This window comes from Chamaea fasciata, unplaced genomic scaffold (assembly GCF_029207755.1).
Source record: "Chamaea fasciata isolate MVZ Bird 193981 ecotype frontalis unplaced genomic scaffold, bChaFas1.0.hap1 SCAF_5, whole genome shotgun sequence".
NCBI classification, from domain to species: Eukaryota; Metazoa; Chordata; class Aves; order Passeriformes; family Sylviidae; genus Chamaea; species Chamaea fasciata.
In genome coordinates this window covers 15,407,677-15,434,594 of record NW_027094090.1, presented here as the reverse complement: position 1 = coordinate 15,434,594, position 26,918 = coordinate 15,407,677, and the positions used below count along the sequence as shown (strand labels likewise).

Sequence of the window (26,918 nt, the reverse complement as noted above, 5' to 3'; positions counted from 1 at the left end):
TATTTAAATAAAAATTATAATTTATACAAGACTTTTTAAACAAACAAGATTTTCTTAAAAAACGTACAGGGCAAATAATTTCATTATTTCAATTATTCATACAGTATAAGTCTTCTGTCAAACAAAAGTTACACTGATAATGAATTATTTACAATTTCAAAATATAGACTCAAACTTCAGACATAAAAATTTTAACATCCATTATATTTCAATGATTAGTAGAAATTAAACATCTGCCAAAATGTACAGAGTTCGATAAAAACTACCAATGTTTTCAAACAAGTTTAAGTAGCCAAAAAACAGGTACATCCTTTCATCTCTTCACAGTCGGGTAAAATTCCTTTTCTCTTTGTCTGCAGAACGAGGGTAGAGTTTTGCTGCTGGCATCCTGTGTGATGTTGCTACTAATAAATAGCTTGTTTCATTCAATCTTGCCTCACAAAAGCTACAGTGCACAGAAAGGCATGATTTCATATTTCAGCTTGTTTCGCGTTTGAATTTAAATGGTCAGTGATAAAGAATTAGTCAGTTTTCATCTCCCTTTTTTATTGTCTTTAAAAGGGACTCAAACTAACCAACAAACTTCTAAAGAAGTTAAATCCAATTACAGGTGAATGGTCCAGACATCCACAGACATGAACAGAATTGCGAATATAAACAGCAACCAGACAGACAAAATGACAAGAACATCACTTTCAGCTATTTAGAAGCACTTTACATTAAGTGTTCCGACCCAGCCTGTTTCCCAAGTGCACCAGGCTGTACTGCAAAACCAAGTAGGAAGATTGGAATTTAAGGTGAGAGCTTCAGTGTAACTACACAAGTCAAGTATACATTCACTCGTTGCCCATCCTCTCCTGCCCTCCAGACCTGAGAGGGCACAGCAGGAGAAGAGCTGAGTAAACACACCAAGGTGAACTTCAGCCTCTGAAGTCACGGACACCACGGGAGCAGCTGCGCAGCAGGAAACCGGATAACCCAATGTAAAGTGAAATTTGCAAAATATGTACACAGATGTCTGTCCATTATATTACAACTATTAAAAAAGAAAGGAAAAGAAAGAAATCCAGTCTGTTTTCTCTTAGAACCAATGTTGCATTGCAGTTTGCACTAGGTTTGCTGCTTTAAGGATCGCTAACTTTAAAATTCACACTGCTGAAGTGTGGATTCATTTCAAATGTCAGCACATTAGACTTTATAAGACATTTCTAATTTTTTGTTCAGAAAATAAATTTTAAGAGTATATTGTACACATGAGGCATTTCAGTCTGGGAAAAGGATAATGATATCTTTTCTCCCTCACCAAAGCCTAGGTATGGTTAACTGTCCTGGCACCATCAGTATAGATCCTATAGCTCCTCCAGGAACCAGAATCTAGGACAACCCTGTACATGAGGGTCAACTACTGAAGGGTGGGAGGGGAGGAGGTAATAAGTGCAAGTCAACTGATTTCCTACTGAAACTGCTGTTATGATCAGAGTGAAGGTATAAATTACACTTGAAAAATGATACAAAAATAAGAAAAAGAGCATGCTCTCTGTAAAAAATATAGTTTTCTGTTTCTTCAAAAAAAAAAAAGATAACCTTAAAACACACCCAAGGGATTTTTTTCTTAAGACAAAATGAATGAATCTGATTAAGATTTATAAAACATTAAGCCATTTTAATGCCTATTTCTTAGCCACACTTGCCATTCACGGAAGATTCTAGAAAGAAAAGCCAAATTGTAATATGTAGCAATTACAAAAAAGATATTAACTGATTTTAAAGTAGTTTTGATGAGAAAGATTTAAGATTGAGAATTTTTACTTAAACATATAACCTGAATGTGTAAAATAATGAAACCATAAACTGTCAAGCTACATCCACTCTAAATGGTGGCAAAATAGATTTCCCACCAGTTTCACTTATATTTGAAGTTTCCAGGCCCTGAGTTACAGCATACCAACGGTGGTGTTAAAAATGCACCCATTTTTCAGGTCATGTAGAGACATGTTCAAGTGCTACTCTGAAGTGAGAACTTGAAAATTGCATTTTAGCCATTACAGTGGCTTCTACCCTGTTCTTGCTCACATTTCCACCCAGGGCACACCTCATCAGTGTTTCACTTTACAATACTCAACCAAATTACGGTATTCAACAGTACTTCTTCATATAAAATCTGTATTAAGTTCTCATATCCTATCTCTTCATGGACAGACTAAAATAAGGTTTGTACAGCTTGACTTCCACCTTCTTCATTACTCCTGCATATTGACACACTTCAATTTAAAACTGTGCTAAGAGTCAAACACCCTTTGGTGTTTTCTACCCCTCTCCTTCCTTCATTTTACCCCCTTCTTCACAAAGAAAGGAAATTCCTGTTTAAAAAAAAACAGAGAAGAAAAACCCCATGAAATCAATTCCCATTTTTACATAAGAATTTGCATTTCCATTGCTTTTTTTTTCAGGGCCATTCATATGATGTCTGGAGACATCCATACTACTCACCTCAAAAGACATAGCAAAGGAAAAGACACTCTGGAAGGCTTGGCATAACTCCTATTGTGCTTTCATGAAAATGCAAATAAAATTCTAAACCTCTCAGATGGGTCCTATTATACAGAGTATAAAAGCTTTCTAATATTAAAGACAAAGGTCAATATGTGCTTTGCTGCTAGACAAGCCTGAGAGAGTTTAGAGGAGTGCAGCCTTCCTGTTTTACCTGGCAGTTTGGTTTAATTGTTACTAAAATTTAATTCTGCAAGGGGGAAGACAGAAGCACACCAACGCTCCTCAAATTATGCTTTGAGAGGAACTAGTGCTTTCAGTTGCTATATTATAGCCTTTTTTTATCACAAGGTAACTCAAAAGAGCCAAATTAAAAAAGGTCATATCTGAGTTTAGTTTAATTATTCCCACCTCCCCAACACAAAAAGCCTTCAAGTCTTTAATGCATTAACATACAAATGCCTTGTACATGCAACATGTACAGCAGCTGAGCCCTTCTAGGACAAGTACCTATAGAAATATAATTATAAGATGCCTAACATTTTAGGAACAACATTTTGGTGCCCTCTTTTATAAAAAGTATCTGCCTGTCTTCCTTCCTCTTACTTTGGTTAATGAGTTAAGGAAGATATAGTTACAAACTTTCTCCTCCAATTCACTGTACAAGGAATTTAAACATCTCTATGCAGGAAAAACTGAAGTTAACCAAACTAGTGAAACATTCTTCTGCAATGCAAAAATTAGCAAGGAGGAGTTATTTTAAATGCAGTTGTATATATGGAAATACTAAGAAGCTAATACGTCCTTGATGTTGCCATCAGTTTTAATAAAGGACCCAATTTAAAACTCCAACATGAAGAAGACTTCAGGCTGCTGCAGTCATCATTCTTACATCCCAGGGAAAAACAACTAAGATAAAGGGACAAATGTATCCCTAGTGACATCAGTGGAGATAAAGGGATCAATCTCTTATATAGTCAGGTCTCCGAGCATCTTCCCAGCTTTTAATGTCAGTAAATAAACATTAAAAGTGCTTAATGTGCAAGGCTAATAGTGATGATAGCACTTTCACTGTTTTCATTTGGTTTTTTTTTTTGTCTTTCTTTTTTACAAAAACCTTAAAAACAAACATGAAGGCATATATAAAATACACTCAGTTTATGTAACAGATAGAATATAAACCACCAGACAAGAAAAATTATTGCAAAATAGATGAGGATGTTCATTTTTTTTCACTACCAAGTCATACAATAAGAAAGTTTCCTTTAACTCTTCCAGGATAAGACACTAGCTTTCACTGCTGGATGATGCAGACGTTATTTTCACGTATTGGCTGAAAATTGTCTCAAAAGCTTCATCTCTGTGTACCATGGCACCAAACACCAAAGGCTAAAAGACAGAAAAAACAACATCATGTCAGCCCACAATGAAAAATAATTTCCTCTAGGTATATTTCTGTCAAGTCACTAGGAACAGATTAAATGTACCAGAAATGCATTGATAAAGACAAAATAATAATTTCCTCTATTAAATCCTTGACTATGTGGCATATTTTCTAATACTTTTCACTTCCTTAAAAACTTAATCTGAGGGTCAGGCCCTCTCACCTCAAAGCCTCCTCCCCATGGATATTCTCAAGCCAACAGCTTTTTATGTCAGACAGCACAGCAGACTGCAGGCTCCTAATGTAGGATGCTGGGGAAAATCTTTCTGAAGTGTTAAGAGTAAACCACTCCAGATGCAGTAGAACAAGCTGAATATTTAATTCGTTAAAATTCTGAAGATAAACACACTGAATAATAGACAAGTGAATTTTTTAAAAAAAGAAAAAAAGCCAGCCACTAGCATAAGGGGATAAAAAAAGCCTTTATGCTGGTGCTAACCAGAGGAGGAAAAGAAGGGTAAGAAATCCAACACGGCACTCCAGACACAGCCAGCTACTTACTTTCTGTGTAGACGGTGTTGATACAGCAATACCCATCCCTGATCCCGGGAGAACAGAGAGCACTTTATACTAAAAAACAAAACAAAACAAAACAAAAAACCACACACATAAAGACATAAGATACTTTCTGTACTGAACAACTGCAAAAGGTACTGCAGAGCTTACACAATTCATCACTGGCATGTCCTCCCAGCCACAGCTAAGAGACCTCTACTAAAACCAGGATGAAGCCAGCTGCCATTCTCTGGAGTGACATTCTCCTGGACTCGCTGGGTACAGCCTCACTCCCACAGCCAAGACCCTTCTCTCCACTTCCTCCCATGAGCTGCAGCAATGCCCAACCTGCTGGAACCAGCCCCAGACCCAAAGTGAGCATCAGTCCTGCTCCAGCACATGGGAGCTGACCCAGGAGCAGTGCAGGGAACTGCAGGCAGCTGGATGGGGTGGGCAGGGCACAGGCCAGCTCTGTGCTCATGTGAGATGGGCCTTGTGCATCATCCACAGCTTCCCCTACAGGTGACTTCCGTCCACTCTTTAGAGGAACAGCAAGCAGATCAGAAAAAGCTTATTTTCCAAAATTAGATAGAAAACAGGGTATTACAGAGTCATAGCATCATTAATGTTGAAAAAGAGCTCCCACCTTTGACCGAACATCACCACGTCAACTAAACCACAGCACCCAGTGCCACACATGGATTGCTTGTTTTTTTAGAAACAAGGTCCATAAAGATAAGAAGGAATACAGTTGACTGAACTTGGAAGTATTCACAGGGACAAAGACATTCAAGTCAGACCTGGATTTCCCACCTTCAAATAAAACCAGGCACAGTACATTTTTATGCTTGACTGCATGATTCCTGTCTCATCTTCATTAAAAACACTACACAGATGAAAAAAAAAACCAAAAACAAACCTTATGGCAGTCAAGGCCTACTGAACAACAAACCAGCATTACTTGAAGCATGATGTTTGAAATCCCTTAATATGAATTATTAATTCCAGTAGGAATGTTCAATTTGAGCATAAGCTGTCTGCTTTACAGATGTGTCATAGAAATAGAAGGAATTAATCTGAAAATCTGGAGGTACTTATGCAGTAGTAGACACCAGCTGAGGTGTTCCTTTGCTCAACATGATTTAATCTGTGGTACAGGATGCAGCAGAAAGCAGGGGTGTCTGTGTTCAAGATGAGGACAAGTTCAGAAAGTGTAACAAAAAGTGATGCTAAAGGCCATAGAGAGTGATGCAAGGCACCAGTAAAGCTATCAGTAACCACAGCCTGATAAACCTCAACCAGAGGAAGGGCAACATAGCCCTTTCTGTGCTTCCAACCTTCCTCTACCTCAGTTACTGATGGGTCTCAACTAGACGAAACTCAAGCCCATCCCAGTCTGGCTATTGTAATGACCCACTGACAACAATCCTGCCTTCCTCTGAGGCTCCTACTTTTAAGATGGTGCATCTATCAATATCCACACCCAAACTGAAGTTAGTAATACACAGTTTTTGCTACCAATAGGTCTCCTTAAGGCCTACATAGCTCTGGACAACACTGGAGTTAGTAAACAATGTAACTTTAATTAAGAAGAAAATGCAGGAGTATAAGGGTTTCGTAAACTAGTTTGTCTTCACGCTCATAGCAAGTTTGCTTGTGCTGAGTCCAAAAAAGCACTTCTGGGAAACACTCATAATCAAAGAATTACATTTCACTTATACAAATTATCAAAAGCATGCTTTTTCAAAATAACAAAAGCATAAATGCAAAACATGATTAGCTGAACAGAAAACCAGTTTTCTCCCCTATTTACAACACCAACCAGACATACCTTCTGGATATCTGTTATGTCCGACAGCTTTATAACTTTATTTCTCTTTGATGAGCCGGATTTTGAGCTTTCAAAGCACAAGTAACTGAAAACAAGAAAAGAAAATGCTCATTTTGGTATAGTGTTTTAAAATAATTTTCTCAAATATCCTCTTGTCTCTTCTGAAGTTTGAAATCTCACAGGTTAAAATAACTTCCAAAATAAAAGAAAGACATTCAGTTCAGTTACGGCTTCTAATTTAGCACAAACATTTATAAATTCTACCAACTGGCTGGTGTCTGAAAGCCCAGATCATACAGTATGCATACACACAAAAAATTCTTGTATTTGTATTACTGCACTCAATGGTTAAACCTGACAAGCATTTCAAAGACACACAAGGGACATATATCCTTAAACAGCTGAAATACCAAATCTCAAAAGGCTTATACATCTTTCACCAACCTAAAAGAAGATTAATGAAAAACACTGTGTCAGTTTCATGTTATTGTGCTGCAGACAAAAGCTCAGATTTCTAAACACTGGAGAGTGGCCTCCATCACTAGGTGACATTGCATACAGATGAGCTTTACTTCCTTTCATTACACTCCAAAGGAACTTCAGTGCAAGACCCAAACAGTAATGACCATAGTTATTCAGTCCTCGGAGGCTGGGAGGTGAGAAAATTTAAAAAAACAACCACTCATCCATAAAAATTTGAAACCAAGGCTTAATTTTCAGTTTTCCTTTTTGTTGCTGTCATTTCAAGAAAGCTACACATTCAGCTTGCTTTAAAAAAATCCCAAACTAAGAATATTTGTCAAATAGCTGCAGATCACATTTTTCAAAGTACACTTAAGTTTTAGGTTTCTTTTCTAGTATCTATACAGTTAGTATGTTATCCACATCAAAGACTGCAGCTACTAGCAACTGTCTATCTAGAGCTACTTTGCAATCCTATGCAAGCCTTTCCAAGGCAAATCTCATCTGTTAAGTGTAGCCATACACCAGGTTCAGCTCTCCCTCTCCTATGATGCCTTCTTGAGGTTGCACAGCACCCTGAAATGGCACTTTTGTTTCAAAACACTATTAAAGGATCCTTTTTAGATTAAAATGCTTTAATGTCTTGAATTTCCTTCCTAAGAAATGTGTGGAGTGCAATGACTCACTTTTCTGTGACATAGAGAACTCCATTCCTGATGTAGTCTGTCGGCATCTTCCGATCTCTGTTAATCAAGCAACAGCGCCAGCCATTTTCACACACTGAAAAGGTCAAAACAAGAATTCTTACTTTAAGAAAAAGAGAGACTGGCACTAGCCCCAGCAGTCTCCTTATACAATCTAAATACTGAATATTAAACTTGAGATACCTAAAACGGAAAGTGCTTAGAAAGAAAAGCCTAAATCAGATGTTCCAGACAACATAACATCTGTTTTAACACTAATTTTGAAAAAAATAAAAAAATAAAAAATAAAAATAAAAATTACCCACACAATTATTTCCTGTAGCTTGACTATTGGATTTGAATAACCATGAAAGGCACACCTGGTTGTGCACTCTTTCAAAGAGCTGCAAGGATATGGAATGAAAGAGACCATCTCCATTCGACCTAATTAAAGGCAAAACTTAAATCAAGAGCTTACAACTGTACAATGCACAGAAAAGGAATTCTACTTTAAACTATCCTTGGCTTTTTACAAAATATTCTACTGATGTAGCCTTCCTGTGGCATCGTACCTGGCAAAGGACGTTCATTCTCTGACAGGTTAAAAATTTCATGGAAATTTCCTCTCTTGGTGGTATGAAAACGACTTGTGTCTTCATCTTTGCTTATTCCAGTTGGGGCACTCGAGCCCACGTAACTCCTGGAGGCTGCTGTTTGAAGCTGCACAAAAAGATACATGATTCCAAAATGTGAGCAGCAACGTTTAAGCTACACTCTCAAAAATAATTTAGCTAACTACTCCTTCTAAAAAAAAATAAAATCTATACTGCAACGATTTTCATTAACTACTTCCATAAATTAACTTTGGACTACTGCACTATGCTGCTGCTAGAGCACAAGCCTCTAATATGGTACCTGAACATATCCTTTCAATGTACTGCCCCTTGATGGACACACTTTGCTGGGGTGAAGCACATGGTGCTAAATGCACCTATCTTTAAAATACCATATTTCTACAGTAAAGGCTATGTCACATTAGATACAGCTAAGTCACTGCAAACAGCACCAATGACTATAACTAGTGGGACCACTAATAGACAATATATTATCAGTATTGGGCTTGTCTTCAAGAGATAAACAAAGTATTACTGCACAAAAGAAGTTTAGAAAGAAAAAAGAGGGAAAAAAAGCCACACCAGAACTGCATAAGCTCATTATGAATACAAATGCTGAAAATGAAAGGAAGTTTTCCACACTGATCCATACCTTTTCATGCCCTGACAGCTAGCAGGAAAAGAAACAAACAACACAAATGTGACAATGACAAAAGAAAAAAAGTGAAATCTATTTAATAGTATAATACACAGAATAAAACATGAACTGAGTGGCACTGCAAGATCTTGCTCACAAACCAAGAGACTACACACAATGAATGCAATTAAAAAAGAGTTATGTGTGGTTAGAGCACATCAGTTCAATTTATTCAGGTGGCATTAGAACCATTGATCTTTCCTGCGCTTTGAAGTTGCACTGGATTTTGAGAGTGTTGACACATAAAACAAAATCTGAATGGTTGTCAGAAACCTTGAGAGGGAAAAAAGGTAGTATGGAGTTGCTGAAACCAAAGTAATTGAGTAAAATCTACTTTTAAACAGAGTTCCTTAACCACTGGAGACTGCCCTGGCAACAAGCCTTGCTTCTGGAAGGACAGCAGACAGTTTCTTCTGGAAAGCTCACCTGCACTTTTATTTTCATCTTGGTGGGGCACCACATGATTCCAAAAGCTGGCACCAACAGCTCTGCTCTTAGCCCTGCCATGTACATGCAGTTAAACAACTGGCAAACTGACAACATGGAAGTTCCAGAATAAGCTCTTCTCCTGTAAGGCCCAACGCTGCTGAGGGCCAACCAGCCTTCAGCTGCTTTTTTTGTTACTTTGCACTAAATTGACAGCACTCAACACTTCACAGGATTTACACACTAAGAAAAGAAAAAGGAGACACGTGAACTGCACTGCTAACTAGAAACCAGACTGACAAAACAGGCACAGCAGAGGGCATTTGCCATCTGCCTTTTTAGGGTACCTGTAAGACAATGATGCCTTGGGAAAAAAATAAAGTTAACATGGAAAGCAAATGGCTGATGGTAACCAATACTGCCTCACTTCTGCCATGCTGAGTCCCTGGAACCAAGGATAAATAACAGCTTATTCTGTGTGCAATAGAGGATAAAAAGAATTTTCTGAAGGTCTTCTTAGACAAGCTATTTGGCTGGACATGAAGACAACCAGGTGAAGCCCCTTGGCCCAAAACAAAGAAATGATCAGAGCCAGAGGTCTAATGCTTTTCATGCTGGAATAAGGAGTATTCTTCCTACCTACTTGTTATATAAAGAGATTTTAAAAATGGAGTTTAAACTTCAGTACCATTACCCCTCTGTGGCTGAAAATGTGAGTAATTCTGCCCTTACTTCTAGTCCTACCTAACACATGTAAATGTTTCCCCTTACCACTCAGGCTTGAGACAACCAATGGTCAATTACTAAGAGACGAACATTTTGATAAGCCTTAAATTAAATCAAACTGGAAGTGACTGTATTTGTAATGCTGGAAGAGTCCTGATTGTCTAAAAACATCACCAACAACCTGGAGGTATTCCTTTCCACTCGATCTGTCATCAGCTTTTGACATACAACCTTTACCCCTCAGATACTGCTGTCAGGACTGTTCTCTAAGGACACAAGGTCAGAGTGGTGGTACAGGCAATTAATATTGCATTGTGTCTAAGTTTACTCTGTCTTGTATGCTGTTTAATGATAAGAAGCTGAAACAAACGCACACATGCTGGCACCTACATGCTTTTGGGTTCTGCCTTTCCTATGAAAAAATGAAAAACCCTCTTTGGTTTTTACCTTTTAGTACAAAAATCTATGTTTCATACTATGAGGTTTGCAGAAATCTCTCAAGGGGTAAGAAAGTTTCTCGAAAATTACTGAGATCAAGTTAATGTTTTCAAAGACATTTGGAAGCAGGTAATGCAGTCCTGCACATCCTTTCCAGCAAGACAAGCCAAGGCCACCGAGCCAGACCTGGTAGTACAAAAACCCTGTCTCTACTTGCAAAACTAAAGCCATGAAGAAAAGCCAAAAGGAATAATTACTCTCTAAGTTTATGGACGCAGGTTCAGCAATTCAGAATCTTTCCACCTCTAAGGCAGATTAGAGAGACCCGGTAAGATGATGTCACAACTACCACAGTGTGTGAATGTCTTGAGTTTTGTAACCAAAAAAATGTTTATTCTATTCGATCTGTTGAAACCTGGTTGGGGAGATTTTCTTTATCTGTTGTACTCCAGAAGGGAGGAGGTAACTGCCTTCTCTGATAACAAGCCCGCTGTTTAAACCGGGTGGGGCACGTTTCTTATCTCTGCTCAGTCTTCCACTACCTCCATGGGGATATCTTTTGTTAATGGGCCATTAAAGCTCACCAACGACATGACACATTACATCATCCCACTGTGAGATGCTCTACCCAGGGAGGAGCAGCCAAACCATTTCCATCTAGACAAAAAGGAGCCACAAGTGTCACCAGACAGCCAGTGTTCCCACGGGACTCCCAAAAGAAGACTGGACCCATCTCTGGACCCTTGGCTCCACAGGGACCATCTCTGATTCCAACAGGACCACATCTGCCACTCCAAGAGGGCTTACTTTTGGACTGTTTCCAACACCCTGACCAACAGGGTGTCAGGTTGTATTCTGACTCTGTCAGGGTTTTCTGGGATTTCTTGTTTGTTTGTTTGCTTATTCTTTTGTACTACAACGTTTGTATTTTTTTTAATATCCCTAGTAAAGAACTGCTATACCTATTCCCAAAATCTTTGCCTGACAGCCTTTTAATTGCAAATTTGTATTAATTTGGAAAGGGGGAGTGGGGGGCTTACATTCCAAGGGAGAGTCCAGTCTTTCCTGGCAGATATCTGTCTATCTAAACCAGGACAGTTAAAGATAACCTGTAAGTGTGAGAATCACAGAAGCTTTTATGATCATTTTCTGCAAACAGGAGAAATACAGGCCATGGATGGCTTCATCCAAATGCTGATTTACTCATCTCATTCCTTGGAAAACAGGAACAGAAGACTCACTTTCTGTAATAGACTCTCCTTGTCCACTTCCTTCTGAAATATTCAATTGTGCTGCAGTTATTTTACCACCCTCTGCTCCACCATTCCCCAAGCCTATGATTTCTTCTTAACAATGAGGGTTCATGTGCTTATCCCTTTTGCTCTCCAGTTGCATACCCAGGCTGAATTACTGCTCAGTACTGTGCATTTCTGACAGTACTCAGAAACTCCATGAATGCAATTAGATATTGTGCTAAGAGCCATTAAGCAAATGCTAAAATGGGATTAGACTCAAGATTTACTAGAACTATTTTAATTTTTAAACTAATAAATATTGACAAATCCAGGGACATGGAAAACCCTGACTCAGTTACCAAGCCAGGTCCCAAAACAACTTACCAAGGTGCACAAAACATAATACTTAGTGATTTAACTATGACATTTGAACAAGAAGAAAGTGTACTGTTAGAGTATGAACATGGTGCAGTCATTTATCACCACTATGCTAAAAGGTCACCCAATACAAATAACCATGAGAAATAATGTCTAAATATGTAAACTAACTTACCACCTTTGTTGATGATTATCCCATTAGTAAGCTGCATACTATACTCAAGTCTTTATCTATTTTTTAACTAACTGTACTTCAATTTACCTAAGTATGTGAATTTCCACTGAAAAAGAATGTCTAGAGAACAACAAAAAGAGAGAAAAGTGGATACAAAAAGACTGTATTTGACAACAGAATTACACATAATGTATATTAAAGAAATAGGTATGAATATGGATGGTGTTATATTTGTGTGTTTACCTTCATGATTCACAATATATCTATACATGCATACACATTTTTGATAACTGATTCCTTTCATACAATAAAAAGAATCAATAGAAGAACCGTGAATCTTGAAAATAATAAAAAATGGATATTACAATCAACTAACATTGATTGTAAGGATTTAATTAACCTTCTCTTTAATGTGCTCTAGTCACTGGAGAAAAGGAAAAGGGAGAAAGGGATCTGATTTTCAGAGGCTGAGAACACAGGGACAAAAAGATTCATTACCCTTACCCGTCTCGACACTGTAGCATTAGATCTTTCTTTGAGCTGAGGATCTGTCAGGAGATTTATCCAGATGATATAAGGAGTATCATACTTAGCTCTTAGTCTGGGGCATCGTTTGAAGATAAAATCAATGAGGAAAAACTTGACTCCAGCATAGAGTCCTGAAAAAAGGTCACTTCAGTTTGAATGCTGAAGAGGCATTAAGAACATCACTGTTTTCATCATATTTTCAAAAGTTCACAAATGAAACCAAATGTATATTTAGTCACAGTGTTAAAACCATTTTCCTGGGTTTACTATTTTGATTCTTCTTCTAACACCAGAAAATATTTTTTCTTTCCTTCCCATCCCCACTTCTTTTAAACATTTACATAGTCACTATTATGCAGAAGAACATTTGAATAATTCAAACATATGTTCCTTATTACCAGAAGCATTCTGAAAACATGATATGCTAGCAAAACAAAAAATGCACTAGAGCATTCAACTGTGCAGCTCCTGCAAGAATTTTAATGGCAACAGAGGGCTCTCACGTACTACATAAAACTCTATCTTCCAGTCCCAACTCTTATCTTATACAAGTTATTTCCTTGCACTCTGCCATTCAAAATGGGCTTAAAATACTCTCTTCAAAACTTTACTGAGTGCAATTCCAATCTCCTAAGAGTCAGAGTAAAACAATTATTCCTCACACATCTAAATTCAATTGCTGTATCAAGCAAATCTACATTTATTTACAAAATTTACAAAATTTGAAGTTCAGTGCCACTAAAAGTAATACCCATTTGATTATACCATTACTTTATTGGAAAAAAAAGAGTTCTCGATTCACAGTACAGGACTTCATACCTTAGCAAAAAGAGTCTCATGATGTAGTGAGACCCTTTTCTTAATTCCCAGTTGAGACTGAGTATCTGTAGCAGACCCACAGTAATCTGTTCTTTTTATCCAGCCCATCCTCCAAGTATTACCAGGAATCCCACTAATTCTTTTATTTTTTCCTACATTGTCATTTTCATGCCTCCTGTGTCATGCCACATATTTCATTTACACGGATGTATGAGCTAAAAACATGTAGGATTTTCTGGAAGCCTTGTGGCTGACAGTCTGAGAAGTTCTGCTAACAGCTCATCATAGACTTCTCCTCCTCAAGAAGCAAAAGCATTATCCAGTCTTTTTCTATTATACACTGAGACGGTTTTCAAAATGGTCATGACAAATGATGCCAAGCACAATGAAAATACTTTAAAACACTGCATGATTAATTAATGCAGGTTTTCTCTCTTAAACCCTAAAATTCTCTCTCTAAAGACCATGTAAGTTTTAACCATCAAGTCTAGACTGTAACAAGTGAATTATTTATTGTGTTTACCCAATGCAAGCCCAAGAATCCTGTAGGGCAAAAAGCAGGATGCAATAAAAGCTGCCCATAGAGCAATGTAGAGCTTCTGTGTTATTTCTGGCTGGACCCACATGAATAAGCTGAAAACAAAAAAGAAACAAAATTTGATTACCAGTGTTACAGATATTGGTCAAGTCTTGTTTTAAAAGAAAAAAAATCTCACATCAGATAACTTACTTTTTGAATTTTTCCAATATGTCTGCCATCTTGCCAAACAGGTTCTACAAAAGAAGCAAGAGAATTAAAACCAAGTCCTGCATTGCTCTGGGGATTTTTGCCCACATAATGAAAACAAATAGCTTTCTGACTTTGTTGGTAAGCAATTCCCGGAAGTATTTTTTTAAAACTAATTTTTGACCATTAATATACTTCACAACTGAATAAATACAGAACAGAATAGCAACACTTGATGACTTCCATCTCATTTAACCTTGCTCTGTAACTTGTGATTGATGAAGAAACTATTTAATCCCACTGCCATGACTGGAAAGCATTTACATTACTGCAAATATTTTAAATTAAGCTGTCAATCTAAGAGTAAAGAGTTTCTGTTAGAAGGTAACAAAATGGAAAGTTTCTTTACATATTTTTTGAGCGCTGAAATTTCAGGAAGTGGTAACTGAGTCAAAAGGACTATTAGCTTCTTGGAAACAGACCATTATCAAGTTTTATAACAAACCACTGGAGACAGCAGACTGCAAGTAATTCCAACAAATGGTGATGCAACTGACCCCTGCTCAGGACTCAGGCCATATTCTCTGACCAATCCTTACTGTTAGAGCACATGAAAATTTCACCTTCCCAACAGATTTCCAAACGTGTTCATATAAACATATGCACCACCCCCAGCAGAAGGAAGGAGCTGAGCATTCACAGCTAGCAAGGGAAGGTTAAAACCCCTTTGACAGCAGCACATCATCAGGCATGGCAAAAGGCTGCAGTTCAACTGGATGATGCAGTCACTCAGCTGCTACCTCATCCAACTCATAGAGCTGGGAGAAAACCTTCCTTCAGCCTCTCCAACACCATTAGATTTCAAGGCTTGGAGGGGGTGGAGTTTTTTAAAACATGCTATTTTAGAGATGCAGTGCAAACTGTTGAATTGACACAGCTAAACAGACCACAGCCTTCAGCTAAATCTTAAAGGAACAGAATCTCCTACATCAGTTTTATGACTAGCAGATTTGGGATATGGATCCATACTCCAGTACATTTTTAAGATTAATCACACAATATACATTATCAGAAGCTTATATGCATATATCAGGTAAAAAACTGAGAAACTGCTTCTGTTCCCCTCTAGAGCTTGCTCAGAGCTGCAGTCAGAGAATCTCAACCCGTTCTCTGAAGCATACCGCCATTTTCAGGAATATTACTGAGATCTCCACTGCTCACAGGTAAAGCTCCCTTTGCAAGAAAAGTATTTCCTCTTTAAGCACGTTTTCACATGCTGCATAACAGCCTCCTGTGACCACTTGGACCATGAACCTCCTTGTTCCTAAGAGGCAGGCGAGAGCAGCACAGTACCTGCGCCTTCTGAGCCACGTCTAGAACAAGCTGGAACTTCTCAGACACGGTCAGGTCCTCTTTTGGGTTCTCCTTAGGAAAGAAAGGGACAATCCATTGATGTGCAGCTCAGACAAAATGTATTTTACAAAACTTGTCAGAACACGGTGACCCCTCAACACTCTTGGCAACACTCATCTCACTTTTAATAGTCTCTACATTTACCATTTTCCTCCCTTGTTTCAGATCTACTTTTTATGTCTTTCATAGCTGGTTATTTTTAGTTTTCAATGCTTTGGGGGGCCCAGGGGAGACTTCACCATTCTCTACAACTGTCTGAAAGGAGGTTGTAATGAGGTGGGGATCAATCTTCTTCCCAGGTAACAAGTGACAGATCAAGAGGAAATGGCCTCAAACTTTGCCAGGGGAGATGTAGATTGGCTATTCAGAAAAATTTGTTCATTAAAAGGGTTGTCAAGCCTCGAAACAGGCTGTCCAAGGAAGTAGAATCAGTAACCCTGGAAGTATTTAAATGACACTTAAATCTGTCACTTAGGGACATGTATCTGGACCTAGTGATGGGGCTGGCAATGCTAAAGTAACAGATGGACTAAGATGATGCTCTTAAAGAAAATGAGGATGCAAGACTTCTTGAAGATCCCACAGGACCTAACTTGTCCCAAGCTGATACATTAAAATTCATTTCAGGAATGTGTTTTAAGTTTGGAATATTTTAGGGTGAAGCATCTCAACCTAAGAGTGGTGTTAGTAAAGACATTTAAATTACAAGATAAAGAAAAAAATGTAGCATCTTCACTTGCAGTTTGCTCTTCCTTCCTTTCCAACTACCCACACAAACACAGAGGAAGGTTTAAAGGTGCAATTTTTTTTGCAGGCATACAGGTGAAGCTGATTAAAGACATACCATCTGTTCAGAAACTTCAGGCACAATGCTCCACTGTATTCTCCAACCCCTAGAAATGACAGACATAGTTAGAGAGAGCAAGAACTCCATCCATCCATCAACATGAATTATTTGTAAAAGGTAAAAAAGCAGTCTTCTACAATAAGCACTTATGGTTTAAAAGTAAATAAAATAATCCCCAAATTAACAAGGACCCCACAACATACCAGAAGCACAAGTGGCCAAAAACAGCCAGCACTAAAAATATTAGTTAAGTAGATACTAAACAGAATCACCCACTTGTGGATTTTACAGAAAATGCTAATGGTGTGCATGTAGTAAAAGATTAGTAATATTTTTCTCTTATTTTTCTCATGTGAAGAAAGTTACATCAACTTATTCACAAAAGCCTATTTGCTACCAGCAATTTCCAGGGAATATAATGTCAAACAGAAAGTATCAATTAAGAAGTCAGAACATTATTTTTCAATATGCACGTTAAGGTCCTGTATACTACTTTAAGGTACATTAAAAAAACCCAAAACAACCCAGATTTAATTTTTAGAAGAGACTGAATTTACAAATGGAAGATACTTTGGATAAAGTATGTTAAGAGCCATGCAAAAAGGCAAAACTGCCATTTTAGGCCTAGGTGAACATTCTCTGCTGGGAAATCAGCAAGCTTCAATATTGAAGGTGATGTTCTTCAGGTACTCTAAATATTGCAGAATTAGAAATATTAGAATTTTAGTGTACTGAGGAACTTGTCTGAGAGCATGCAATGTTGTTTATGATAACCCAAGCCACAAAATGCAAAAATAATTCCCAATAATCATAAAAGATTATAGAAACTGAGCAATGACACTAAGAATATTTGAGTTTGAATTTCACTGTGCTAAATGTAACTCACAATATTAGAAAAGGCAGCAGTTTATTTACAACTCAGTGCAAGAATAACAAAACATCTTTCAAACAAAGCATTACTTAAGAGAGTAATCTAGTATTTATGCAAATACCTGGCTATGAGGTAATTTAGGGATAACCTCAAAATTGCTAAAAATAAGAACATAGGAATGGCCCAGCCATGCCATACAGCATTGATGTAAATCTGCAGATTAAGAAGACAAAACAAACAGAGATGTGGATTACAAACTGGGGTACAGTGAATTATATGAAGCACCACTTCCCACTCTGCTTTTGGGCTCAGAATCATGCAATTAATATTAAAAATAATTAATAAATTTTAGCCACTCCATGACTGACAATGGCCCTGCACTCAGGAATGCAAAAACTAAGAATTCAAAACTAAGAATGAACCAAATATCCAGAGATGACACATAACCAGTTCTCAGCTGCCTCAGAGAGAGTATTGAGTATTTCCAACACTACAATTACTTGAAGGGGTAGGAGGGAAAAAAAAAAGAGGCAAACCCCCAAGTCTGTGAATCTGCTACGTGACCACAATATGGTCAGCAAAGGCACAGAAGCCATGGCATGGAAGAGTTATAGCAATTAGCCCTATACTGGGCAACAGGATAAACTCTTACACTATTATTTCAGGTCAATTAAATCCCAAGTCTTTACCAAGACTAAAAAGATTGCAGGAAAACAGGTTTTATTTTATGTCAAAAGTACAAACACAAAGAGCTTCAAAAGGTATTCTGTTCCCAGCTCCTGAAAACAGAGACTACAGTCTCTGTGAGAGACACTAGGGTTTTCAGTGATAACCCCAAAGTGAAACATTGTTCTGGCTCCCAGGTCCCAGAGCTTTCAAAAAAAAAAACAGCTCAAGTTTCTTATTTCAGCTTTTATCTCAAAAATGGGCTTACCAGGTGAGGCAAGAGAAAAATCAGCAGATATGGAGAAGGGACAGACAGAGGGCACTGGAAGGGGAGTCTCCTCAATATTCCTTCAACTGTGCCATGCAAAATAGCGTAAGGTCTGTAACTTACAGGGAGGTATTATTTAACAAAAAGGTGTGTGACATTTTCACCACACAGCTATTGATAATCCCTTGGACAGAAATTCATTTCATATACACTACGACCAAAAGAATTTAAATAATTTCATTAACAAAAGCAGAAAGGAAAACAAATCAAAACACCACTAGATACTTAGGACTCTTTGCAGCATCCAAACCTCATTAAGATAGCATAGAAATGCTTGAACTTAGCTCACAGACCTGATGTTGGCACATTGAATCCTACTGAAATCAAGGCATTTTGCCTCTCATCAATATGATCCTAACAAATGGCAAAAAGCCCTGACGGGGAAAATAGCTTCTCATCAAATGTAACCACTATCAGCATTTCAGCCCCAGTCAAGAAAATTCCCAGAGGCTGAAGTAACCATTGAATTACTAGGACTGGGAAATGAAAAACAAGAAAGGAGTGAACAATATCCAGATAGTTCTAAGTTATTTTAACAACTACAAAACTACACTACAAGAGACCCAGGATTCACAATTAAACTGGTTTTATATGTAATGGAAGTGACCACTACTTGTATCCTGTGTCAAATGAAGTTACACTATTTGATTTCACTTAAACTGTAGCACAACCCCTACTCAGATATGGCAGTTGCAACGAATTTCAGCAAGCAGTCTATTTTTCCAAGTTCTTACTACCCCCGGAGGAGTAGGATAACTTACAATAAAGGCAATAGCAGAAGTGTAGATAGAATACCAGTCTAATAAGGCAGAAAGATTCTTCAGAAAATTTGTAACAGGTTTGGCACCTCTCTCTAAATGGAAGTTGAGAAAAAACACAATGTTAGAATTAGCTGGCAGTGGTTAAATCACTTGTAAATTGCAAAGTATCAAATTAGAAAACTATAGGAATATTCATAACATGTAATGATAAAAAAGTTTATCCAAAATTTAAAAAAAATTAAACCCACCAATGTACCTAAACAGTTAAAGAATAAATAAGAATGTGTTTCCAAAAACTAAAGTGTTACCCAAGACAAAGATTATGTCTAAACTCTTAAGTATAGACAAAGGAACAAAAATCAATATCCTTTATAAAGGTACCCTGGATGTTAAAAGCAGCTTGTTCTCAGCTATGTTCATTTCACCCCAAAGATCACTGTACAGGTCAGACTGTCTCATTGTAAAACAATGTACATTAACCTGACTGAATTACAAGCCACCAAGGAACAACTTAGAATCACAGAATTATTTAGGTTGGAAAAGACCTTTAGGATCATCACTGCATTCAACCAATTCAGCATTGCTGAATCCACCACCAAACCATGTCCCTAAAGTATTTTCTCTGCAGAGCCTTCCTACCCACAATCAGATCAACACTCCTATCCAAGTTGGTGTCATCTGCAAACTGACAGGGAGCACTCCATCCTGCTGTCCAGATCATTGTTAAAGATATTAAACAGGACAGACCCCAGCCCTGAGGAACACCACTTGTGACCAGGTGGATGTAGCTCCACCCCCAGCACTCTCTGGGCCTGGCCATCAGCCAGTTTTCTACCCAGCAAAGCATACACCTGTCTAAGCCACTTCCTTCAGAAGAATGCTGTGGGAACAGCATCAAAGGCTTTGCTACAGTCTAGGTGGACAACATCCAGAGCCTTTCACTCCCTTGCTGCAGCTTCACCAGCTAGATTAAAGCCAGGGTAGACCTCTTGGCTGTATCTCTGCAAGACTCTACCCACACTTTGCTGCTTACTCTTCCTAAGCCAAGCAACCCAGCAGATGACTCCCTGAAGAAGTCTGTCTCCCACCTCTGCAGACCTCTGGCCTGTGCTGGGAGAGGCCCACACACCCACACACCCCCCAGCCAGCAAGAGGAGCTCTTCCTCAGCTCCCCAGAACTCTCTTATCCTTTCCCCTCTTCTTCTACACTGTTTCACTATTTGGGCAAACTAGCTAGGAAACACAAGGAAACAGGAGAGGGCTGCTGCAAGGCCACCTTGGCTTTTGCTGTTGGACCACACTAGTTTTGCCTTTCCTGATGAGAAGAATGATGGTACCTCCTGCACAGAGAGTCTCAGAAGCTCTCACTCTCTTTTGCAGTAGAACTCACAGCTTTTCAAGTCTTTCTTCAAGGGAGCCTCTGACTTGCTGTCCTAGTTTATTTGGCTTAGGACTCAGCTGTCCTAAACACAATTCCTAAGTGAAGTAATTAAGCAACTAGCACTAGATTTCCTCAAGCATCAGCAGCACAACCAAAGCAGCAGATGAAGTAGAGGAAGGGCACACCCAAGGCACGGGAAGAGCTCATGGATTCAAGTGCTGCTTCCATCTGCTCTGCTCCAGCAGCCTATACCAAGCCCACAGATAAGATTAAGACTTGGAAACCACTGGTGACAGCAACGTTCTGGAGAGCTCCGAGTCAGGCTCCTCAGACAACAGGGATCTAGATTTTGTGGCTAACCTAGTGAAAGTTAAGAACCACCCAAAGCTTAAGTTTAATACTGTTCTTTAAAAGGTATTCTGAAGGCAATACATATACACCACTGACAAGAAGTCACAAGTATTCTCCCAAATGAAACCAGATCAAATACAATGAATAAAATACTGCTAAGTACTTACTTAATCTTCTCATATTTTCAGTCAACCTGAAAAAGAATAGATAAAAGCAACCTGTTAAATAGATTACTAAATGCACATTTGTGTACATTATTTGATCCCTGAAATACTCTTCACAGTTATAAACTATACATGCATAAAGCCTGTTACAAAATGTGTTTCTAGTCACTAATACAGTCTACCTAGCATCAGACTGAAAACGGAAGTTAAAAAGCTCTCCAGCCTAATTAAGACTTTGTTCAGTTTCTGGGAGGCATATGACAAAACCTGGTAAACAATACAAAAAATCTTGTTTTATTTCAGACAGCAGATAAACTTAAAATCTCACGTTTTGTCCAAAGCAGTCACAAAACTTTTGAGGTAGTTCTGTACTTTTGGTGTTCTTACTTGCAATTGAAACACTTGCTCAAACCATACAAAAGGTTAGTTAAAAAGAAGAAAAAAAAAAGTGAGAAAAAAAAGCAACTTGTAAAGGCATCAACAATTTCTCACAATGACATTAGGGATTTACCTTCTAGCACTAAGTGGCTCTTCTGCTTCCACCGTATTCTCTTCTGGCTGAAATCTGAAGTCCTCAACATACTCCCCAAATTTGTCAAAAAACCACTTCTGGAGTCTTGAAGAGACTGTGTGACTACTCTTATCTATAAAAGAAAAGCACTAAGTATCAGGATAACATCTTTATCCAATGCCAGCCCCTGTTCCCATACACCATGCTTCATTGGGAAGCACACTTTGTACAGCTTCCCCGTCCTTCAGCAACACTCTCTGTGGAAACTTGCAATTTACTTCTGCCATTGCACAGGACCTCCAACTGCATTTAATTGGTAAAACAAGACTAAATCTGGCTTCTGCACTGCTCTTAGGACAGTACATGAAAGCGTCTTATCACCCAAAGCACAAAGAGTAAAACATCCTAACAAACAGTAATTTTTAGCAGAGTAAAAACAGAGTAAAAACATTTTCTGGTTAAGAGACTTCTGTAAACAAAAGACTGACGTGATCTCAGTGCTCCCTGTTGTGCTGAAGGGTCACCTTGAGAAAAGCAAGTGCAAACCAAAACACTCCTGAGCAGAAAGCAGGAAAACCACCTTGCAGCCACAGGGACTTGACAGGAAAGGGTGGTGGAAACATAACTAAGATTCTGCATTTTTACTTCCACTTTCCAACCACTGAGAGTTTATAAAGACTCTGTGTGTGTGTGTCTTTATAGAGCTATACAAAAAAAAAATGCAGTTTCTTTTTTTCCTTAAGTCAGCCTTCAAAAATTATGCTGCATAAGCCACTTGCTATATATGGAATGTACAGTCATAATACTACCTGGGAAGTCTTATGCAGCAAAATATCGAAGTAATGCACACTTTCTGAGTGCCAGTTTCAGAGGAAAAATATAACATAATATAGGGGTATATGGAAATAATATCAGGGTAAAAGCCTTAAGGTATGGCAAGTGAGATCAAACCAATCATCTGTAACTCACAGAATTGTGGTCTAGAAGGAACAGACAGACTATTTGGAAACATAGCTCAATAAAGCAATGTCACAAAGAGGATACTGATCATAATTACTCCAGGACCCAATTTAGTACAGAACTCCATGAAATTAATGTATGATGAAACAGAGGCATGGAATATTAATCAGCCAATTACAGCAGCCAAAATTATGCATTTAAGCTCATGAGAAAAAGCCACTGGCGCTCAGAAAATAGAATCAAACTATTATTAATGATTTACAATGAAATCTAGAAAAACAAGGAATCTAGTAACTGTTTACAGCTGAGACAACACTTCCATTTCAAAATAAAAATATGAAGTAGCTTCCCACACACTAATACTCCAGAAAGTACTGAGAAAGAAATTTTGACAAGAGAAAAAAACGTCAGGCTGTAGTTCACGTAACAGAAAGCATTGACACTACGGAAGGACAGGAGGGGAAATTTCAGATTTAGTCCACAGATTTAAAAGCCTAAATCTCAATCACAAGCTGTAGGAAGGAAAGTAAAAGTGGACTGAAAGACTAAGAGTTTGATTGTTGCCTTAGTTCTTTCAGACATCAGTACATTATTGAATTCGTAATACTCATCAGCTTGAGAGATGACAGTGTAGGTGTCCAAAAAAATAACAACTCTTAAGCTTACTCCTTCTCCAGAATGTCTCTTCTTTTAGAGGAAGGAAGTAGTAATATGGTAAGTGGCATAACAGAACTTCTGCAACTGAGAACGAAACAGAACATTTTTTCTACGTATTACACCTATTTTCTGGTAAGTCAAGGATCAGCAAGGCATGCAAGAATGATGAAGTGAGCCAACAGGTTTCATTACATACCTAAAGGCCTTACAATACACAATAAATTCCTTGCTCAGGTATGCAAAGTCAACTACAAAAAGTAAATGCAGAATCATGTAGAGAGAGAAGTTGCTTGAATTGTCATTCATATTCAGCTTCTTCAGAAGCAAGATTTGATCTTCTAAGGGCCAAAAAAAAAAAAAAAAAAAAAAAAATCCAGCTGAACTGAAGTGCTGTTAGAGATCTGACCAAGCTCACCTGTTCCATTGGTTTGTGCCTGTGGCTTTGCAGGTTGCTGAGCTGCAGGCACCTCTTCTGCCCTACAAAGAAAACAGAAACAATGTGAAATGTTACACAGGAAGAATTTATTCCCTTTTAGGTAAAGGAAGCACCAGAACCTCCATGGTTTCCACAGCTGAGATTATGCAATCATGACCAGAGAAAACCCAGCTTATGCCCTTTCACAAGACTCAAAACATTCATTGCACTTAGGATCCTGGGAAATACCATCCACTGCGAGGAGAGGCGGGGTTTAGCCATCCCTGCCACCAGCAGCTCAATTTCATCTTACAACTGCTCAACAATGTAGTATCAAATTCCCTGCATTATTTATGCCTTTGTGTGGTATATTCATTGCAATGCCTGTCAGGAAAACTCTTCAGAGCCATGACTTTTCCCACAGCAATAAACTAAAAGGGATTCTATAGCACAAGTTGATAACCACCACAGTAGAGCAAAACCACAATTTAACGCACAAATCTTGAATTCTGCCATCACTACCAGGGTCAAACACCACTCAACTTCACAAGAGGAACAGGTGTTACAAATGATTTAAAATGTTATGTTGTATGCTCCCAAAATACACAGGTCACAACAATTTGAAAAATATCTCGAAAATTTGAAATAGTCTGAAAAACTGCAACAAAAATGTTCTAAAATATATGTCAAGTAGTAGGCATCATTGGTCTCACCTTTCAAAATGAGTCAAGAATATTGTCATCCATTCAAAGTGAACAGATTTTTTAAAACACCAATGCTTTTGGCATTCTGTACATGTGCAAGGCTTCAAATTACATTTGTACACAGCCTCCAACTGCCAACCTGTCTTGAGAATACTTCAGGCTTCAGTCCCAAAGTCTTCAGTCATCTATGCAGATATCATTCAGAAAGATTTTTCTAATGAAGCAGGAGCTTTGACAACATAAAACCAGCCACAGCAAGCTTTACTTGACAGGGAGTTGTATGATTGAAAAGATTACTTCTTGAAACAAAAAAGTGTCAGTTATGCAATTTCATGATCACTCATTTATCAGGCAATATAAGTAGTTTCAAGTTTTCCTTTCATTTTTTACTCCTTCAGGAAGGGAATGGTCAGCAAATGAAGAGCAAGAAGAGGAATCCCACTGCACTGGGCAGATTACAGCAATACAGACATACAGTCTTCTCTCCTGCTGTACCTCTAGAAAGGATGTTAGGAAAACATGTACTATCTGCACATAGAAAAGGTCATTACTAATGTGTGCTGTCTCAACATTACCATACATCACTGACCATGATGGAGAAACCATAGAACTTGTTACCTCCCTTCCTTCCTAAGCATTCCCCATTTTTAACGAGCTTTCCACATCCTTGTTCATTTCTAAAAAGAACACTTAGAAGTAATTTACTGATTCACAGATTAAAGTTCAACATTTATTGGTGTTGATGAGCTGAATTCAATGTTCTTTTGCTTTCAAAGTCACTTTCATGCTTTCATGACTCGTCAGAACTTTTTCCCATGGCTTTTGTATTTGCACCAACTCTTCCTTTCAAAAGCCACCTGAAATGTCTTCAGTTTATTTTCTTTAGCTAAACTTTAACTTTGGTTCCTATGCCATTTTCTCCCAGTTTCTACACAAGCCACGGGCTCCTCACTGAAAAACTCCTCCTATCTCTGCTTCTTCTCCCACACCCTTGCACCTCCTCCATTTCCAGCTCGCAAACGACAGACAGCAATAAACATGATCAAATTTGCACCAACTATTATACAGTGGTGTCTTGTTTTATCAGCCACACATCAGATGGTTACACCATACAGTTGAGCATTTTCATCTGAAATATGTCATTGGAACTGTGTTTCACTGAGGCTGAAGAAATATCTAGGTGGAAAGGAGGTGGTCATCCACAAACAGGCAGAAGCCAGTTACTGAACCCATTCCAGCTGCGTGGGGGCACTGACTGAGGTGATGCCAAGCCAGAACAACTCCTGTGACAAAGCCAAGACAAGATTCCACCACTGGGAGTCTGCAGGCTGGGTCTTCCTTTGACATGCTGGGATATATTTTCAGAAACAGCACAGCGTCATTACTCCCCATGTTTCTTAGGCAAAAAATCAAGAAATTCTCATCAAGAAATTCTGTACAGCAGCCGTACTGGGCTCCATAAGGTGCACATGACAGTTGGCTTTGGCCCTTCTTGGTGCTTTTGTTTCATTTTTTTGGCAAGGTCTTACTTGCCATCTGCCTGTTACTTCTTCCCCATGAAGAACCTGACCTTTACGAATCATCAGGTTAATGACAGCTCATTACTGCACCTGTGAATCAGGTTATAATTAGTCACCTCAGACAGATCCAGGACAGGAAGCTCAGAATTCATTGTTTGGGCTTGCACACCTACTGGGAACTTCAACTTCAAAACCAGGTCATGTTGAACCATTCAGTTCATCAAGACCACTGACAGAGGGAAGAAATTATCTTTCCAAGTTTCTGAACCACTCTTCATGCCAGAGATGATTTAAAAGGCTGAAAAACATAAACAGTCCCCAGAACAACACTGAGTTTCTATATGGACTTCCTAACTGCAGCCTGAACCTAAGAAAACAAGCTGCATTAATTCCTCTTGGACCACACTTTCCTCCCAGAAAAAGGGTATAACTGGTAACACCAACACATCTCCACACATGAAGCTAGGTCATCTTTATGCAACTAGAGATTGCAGCCATTTAAAGCACAGGCTGCTTGAAACAGGTAAGAGCAACCTCAGACAGTTGAGGAGGCAAACACAAACTGCCTTTTTTTGTTTCTCTCTTTTTTTTAATATACTGAGGTCAGAGAAGCATCAATATTAATGCATATTAGAGTTGTTCATGACCAGGACACATGTTCCACTCAAAAGCAACTAGCACAGTGATGCAGTGTCCATTCAGTGCTGCTCCATGGAATAGCACCCAAGTGTTATTTATTTAATTGCAAGTATAACACAAAAGTTAAGGGAACCTTGACACTTAAGGCCATTTCCTTTAAATAATTTTTTTAGTTTGTGTGCATTGGGCCCTGAATACAGCTTCAAGCTGAGATGTGTGTGAATCAACAGACTCCCCCAAAAAACTGGATGCAGACCAGAGTTGCTGGACACAACAGGTGCAGTCACTGCTGTGATGTTCTCAGACATATCCAAAGCAATTTTCCCACAGATCAACTCCAAGTTCACCACCACTTTTTCAGCCACTGTTGCAGAAGGTATTCAAGGCTGTTAACACCTTTCCTACGGCTCAAATATACTGCTGAATATGTGTGCACTTCCATCAAAAGCACATTCCAACCTCATACATGCAAAAATAAGCAGGTATTTTCCTAGCCTAATTTAAAAACATATCTTTCTGGTATGCATGGCTTCTTATCCTGAAGAGTTGTTCAAAAAAAAAA

General features: G+C 38.4%; 1 protein-coding gene across 1 annotated transcript in view; it reads right to left on the bottom strand.

Moving 5' to 3' along the window:
- Positions 1–525: 525 nt before the first annotated feature.
- GRAMD4 (GRAM domain containing 4) overlaps positions 526–26,918 on the bottom strand; it is a 75,894-nt gene continuing 49,501 nt past the window's right edge. Inside the window, exons 5-19 of the mRNA XM_066182934.1 lie at positions 23,494–23,555; positions 21,462–21,594; positions 20,954–20,979; positions 19,055–19,146; positions 17,421–17,512; positions 16,426–16,474; positions 15,522–15,593; positions 14,172–14,215; positions 13,965–14,074; positions 12,599–12,753; positions 7,978–8,125; positions 7,409–7,502; positions 6,261–6,345; positions 4,436–4,504; positions 526–3,879 (exon numbers count right to left, since the gene is read on the bottom strand). Of these exons, the coding sequence (XP_066039031.1) occupies positions 3,778–3,879; positions 4,436–4,504; positions 6,261–6,345; positions 7,409–7,502; positions 7,978–8,125; positions 12,599–12,753; positions 13,965–14,074; positions 14,172–14,215; positions 15,522–15,593; positions 16,426–16,474; positions 17,421–17,512; positions 19,055–19,146; positions 20,954–20,979; positions 21,462–21,594; positions 23,494–23,555 (1,333 nt within the window). The 3' untranslated portion in view covers positions 526–3,777. The remainder of the gene's footprint in view (positions 3,880–4,435; positions 4,505–6,260; positions 6,346–7,408; positions 7,503–7,977; positions 8,126–12,598; positions 12,754–13,964; positions 14,075–14,171; positions 14,216–15,521; positions 15,594–16,425; positions 16,475–17,420; positions 17,513–19,054; positions 19,147–20,953; positions 20,980–21,461; positions 21,595–23,493; positions 23,556–26,918) is intronic.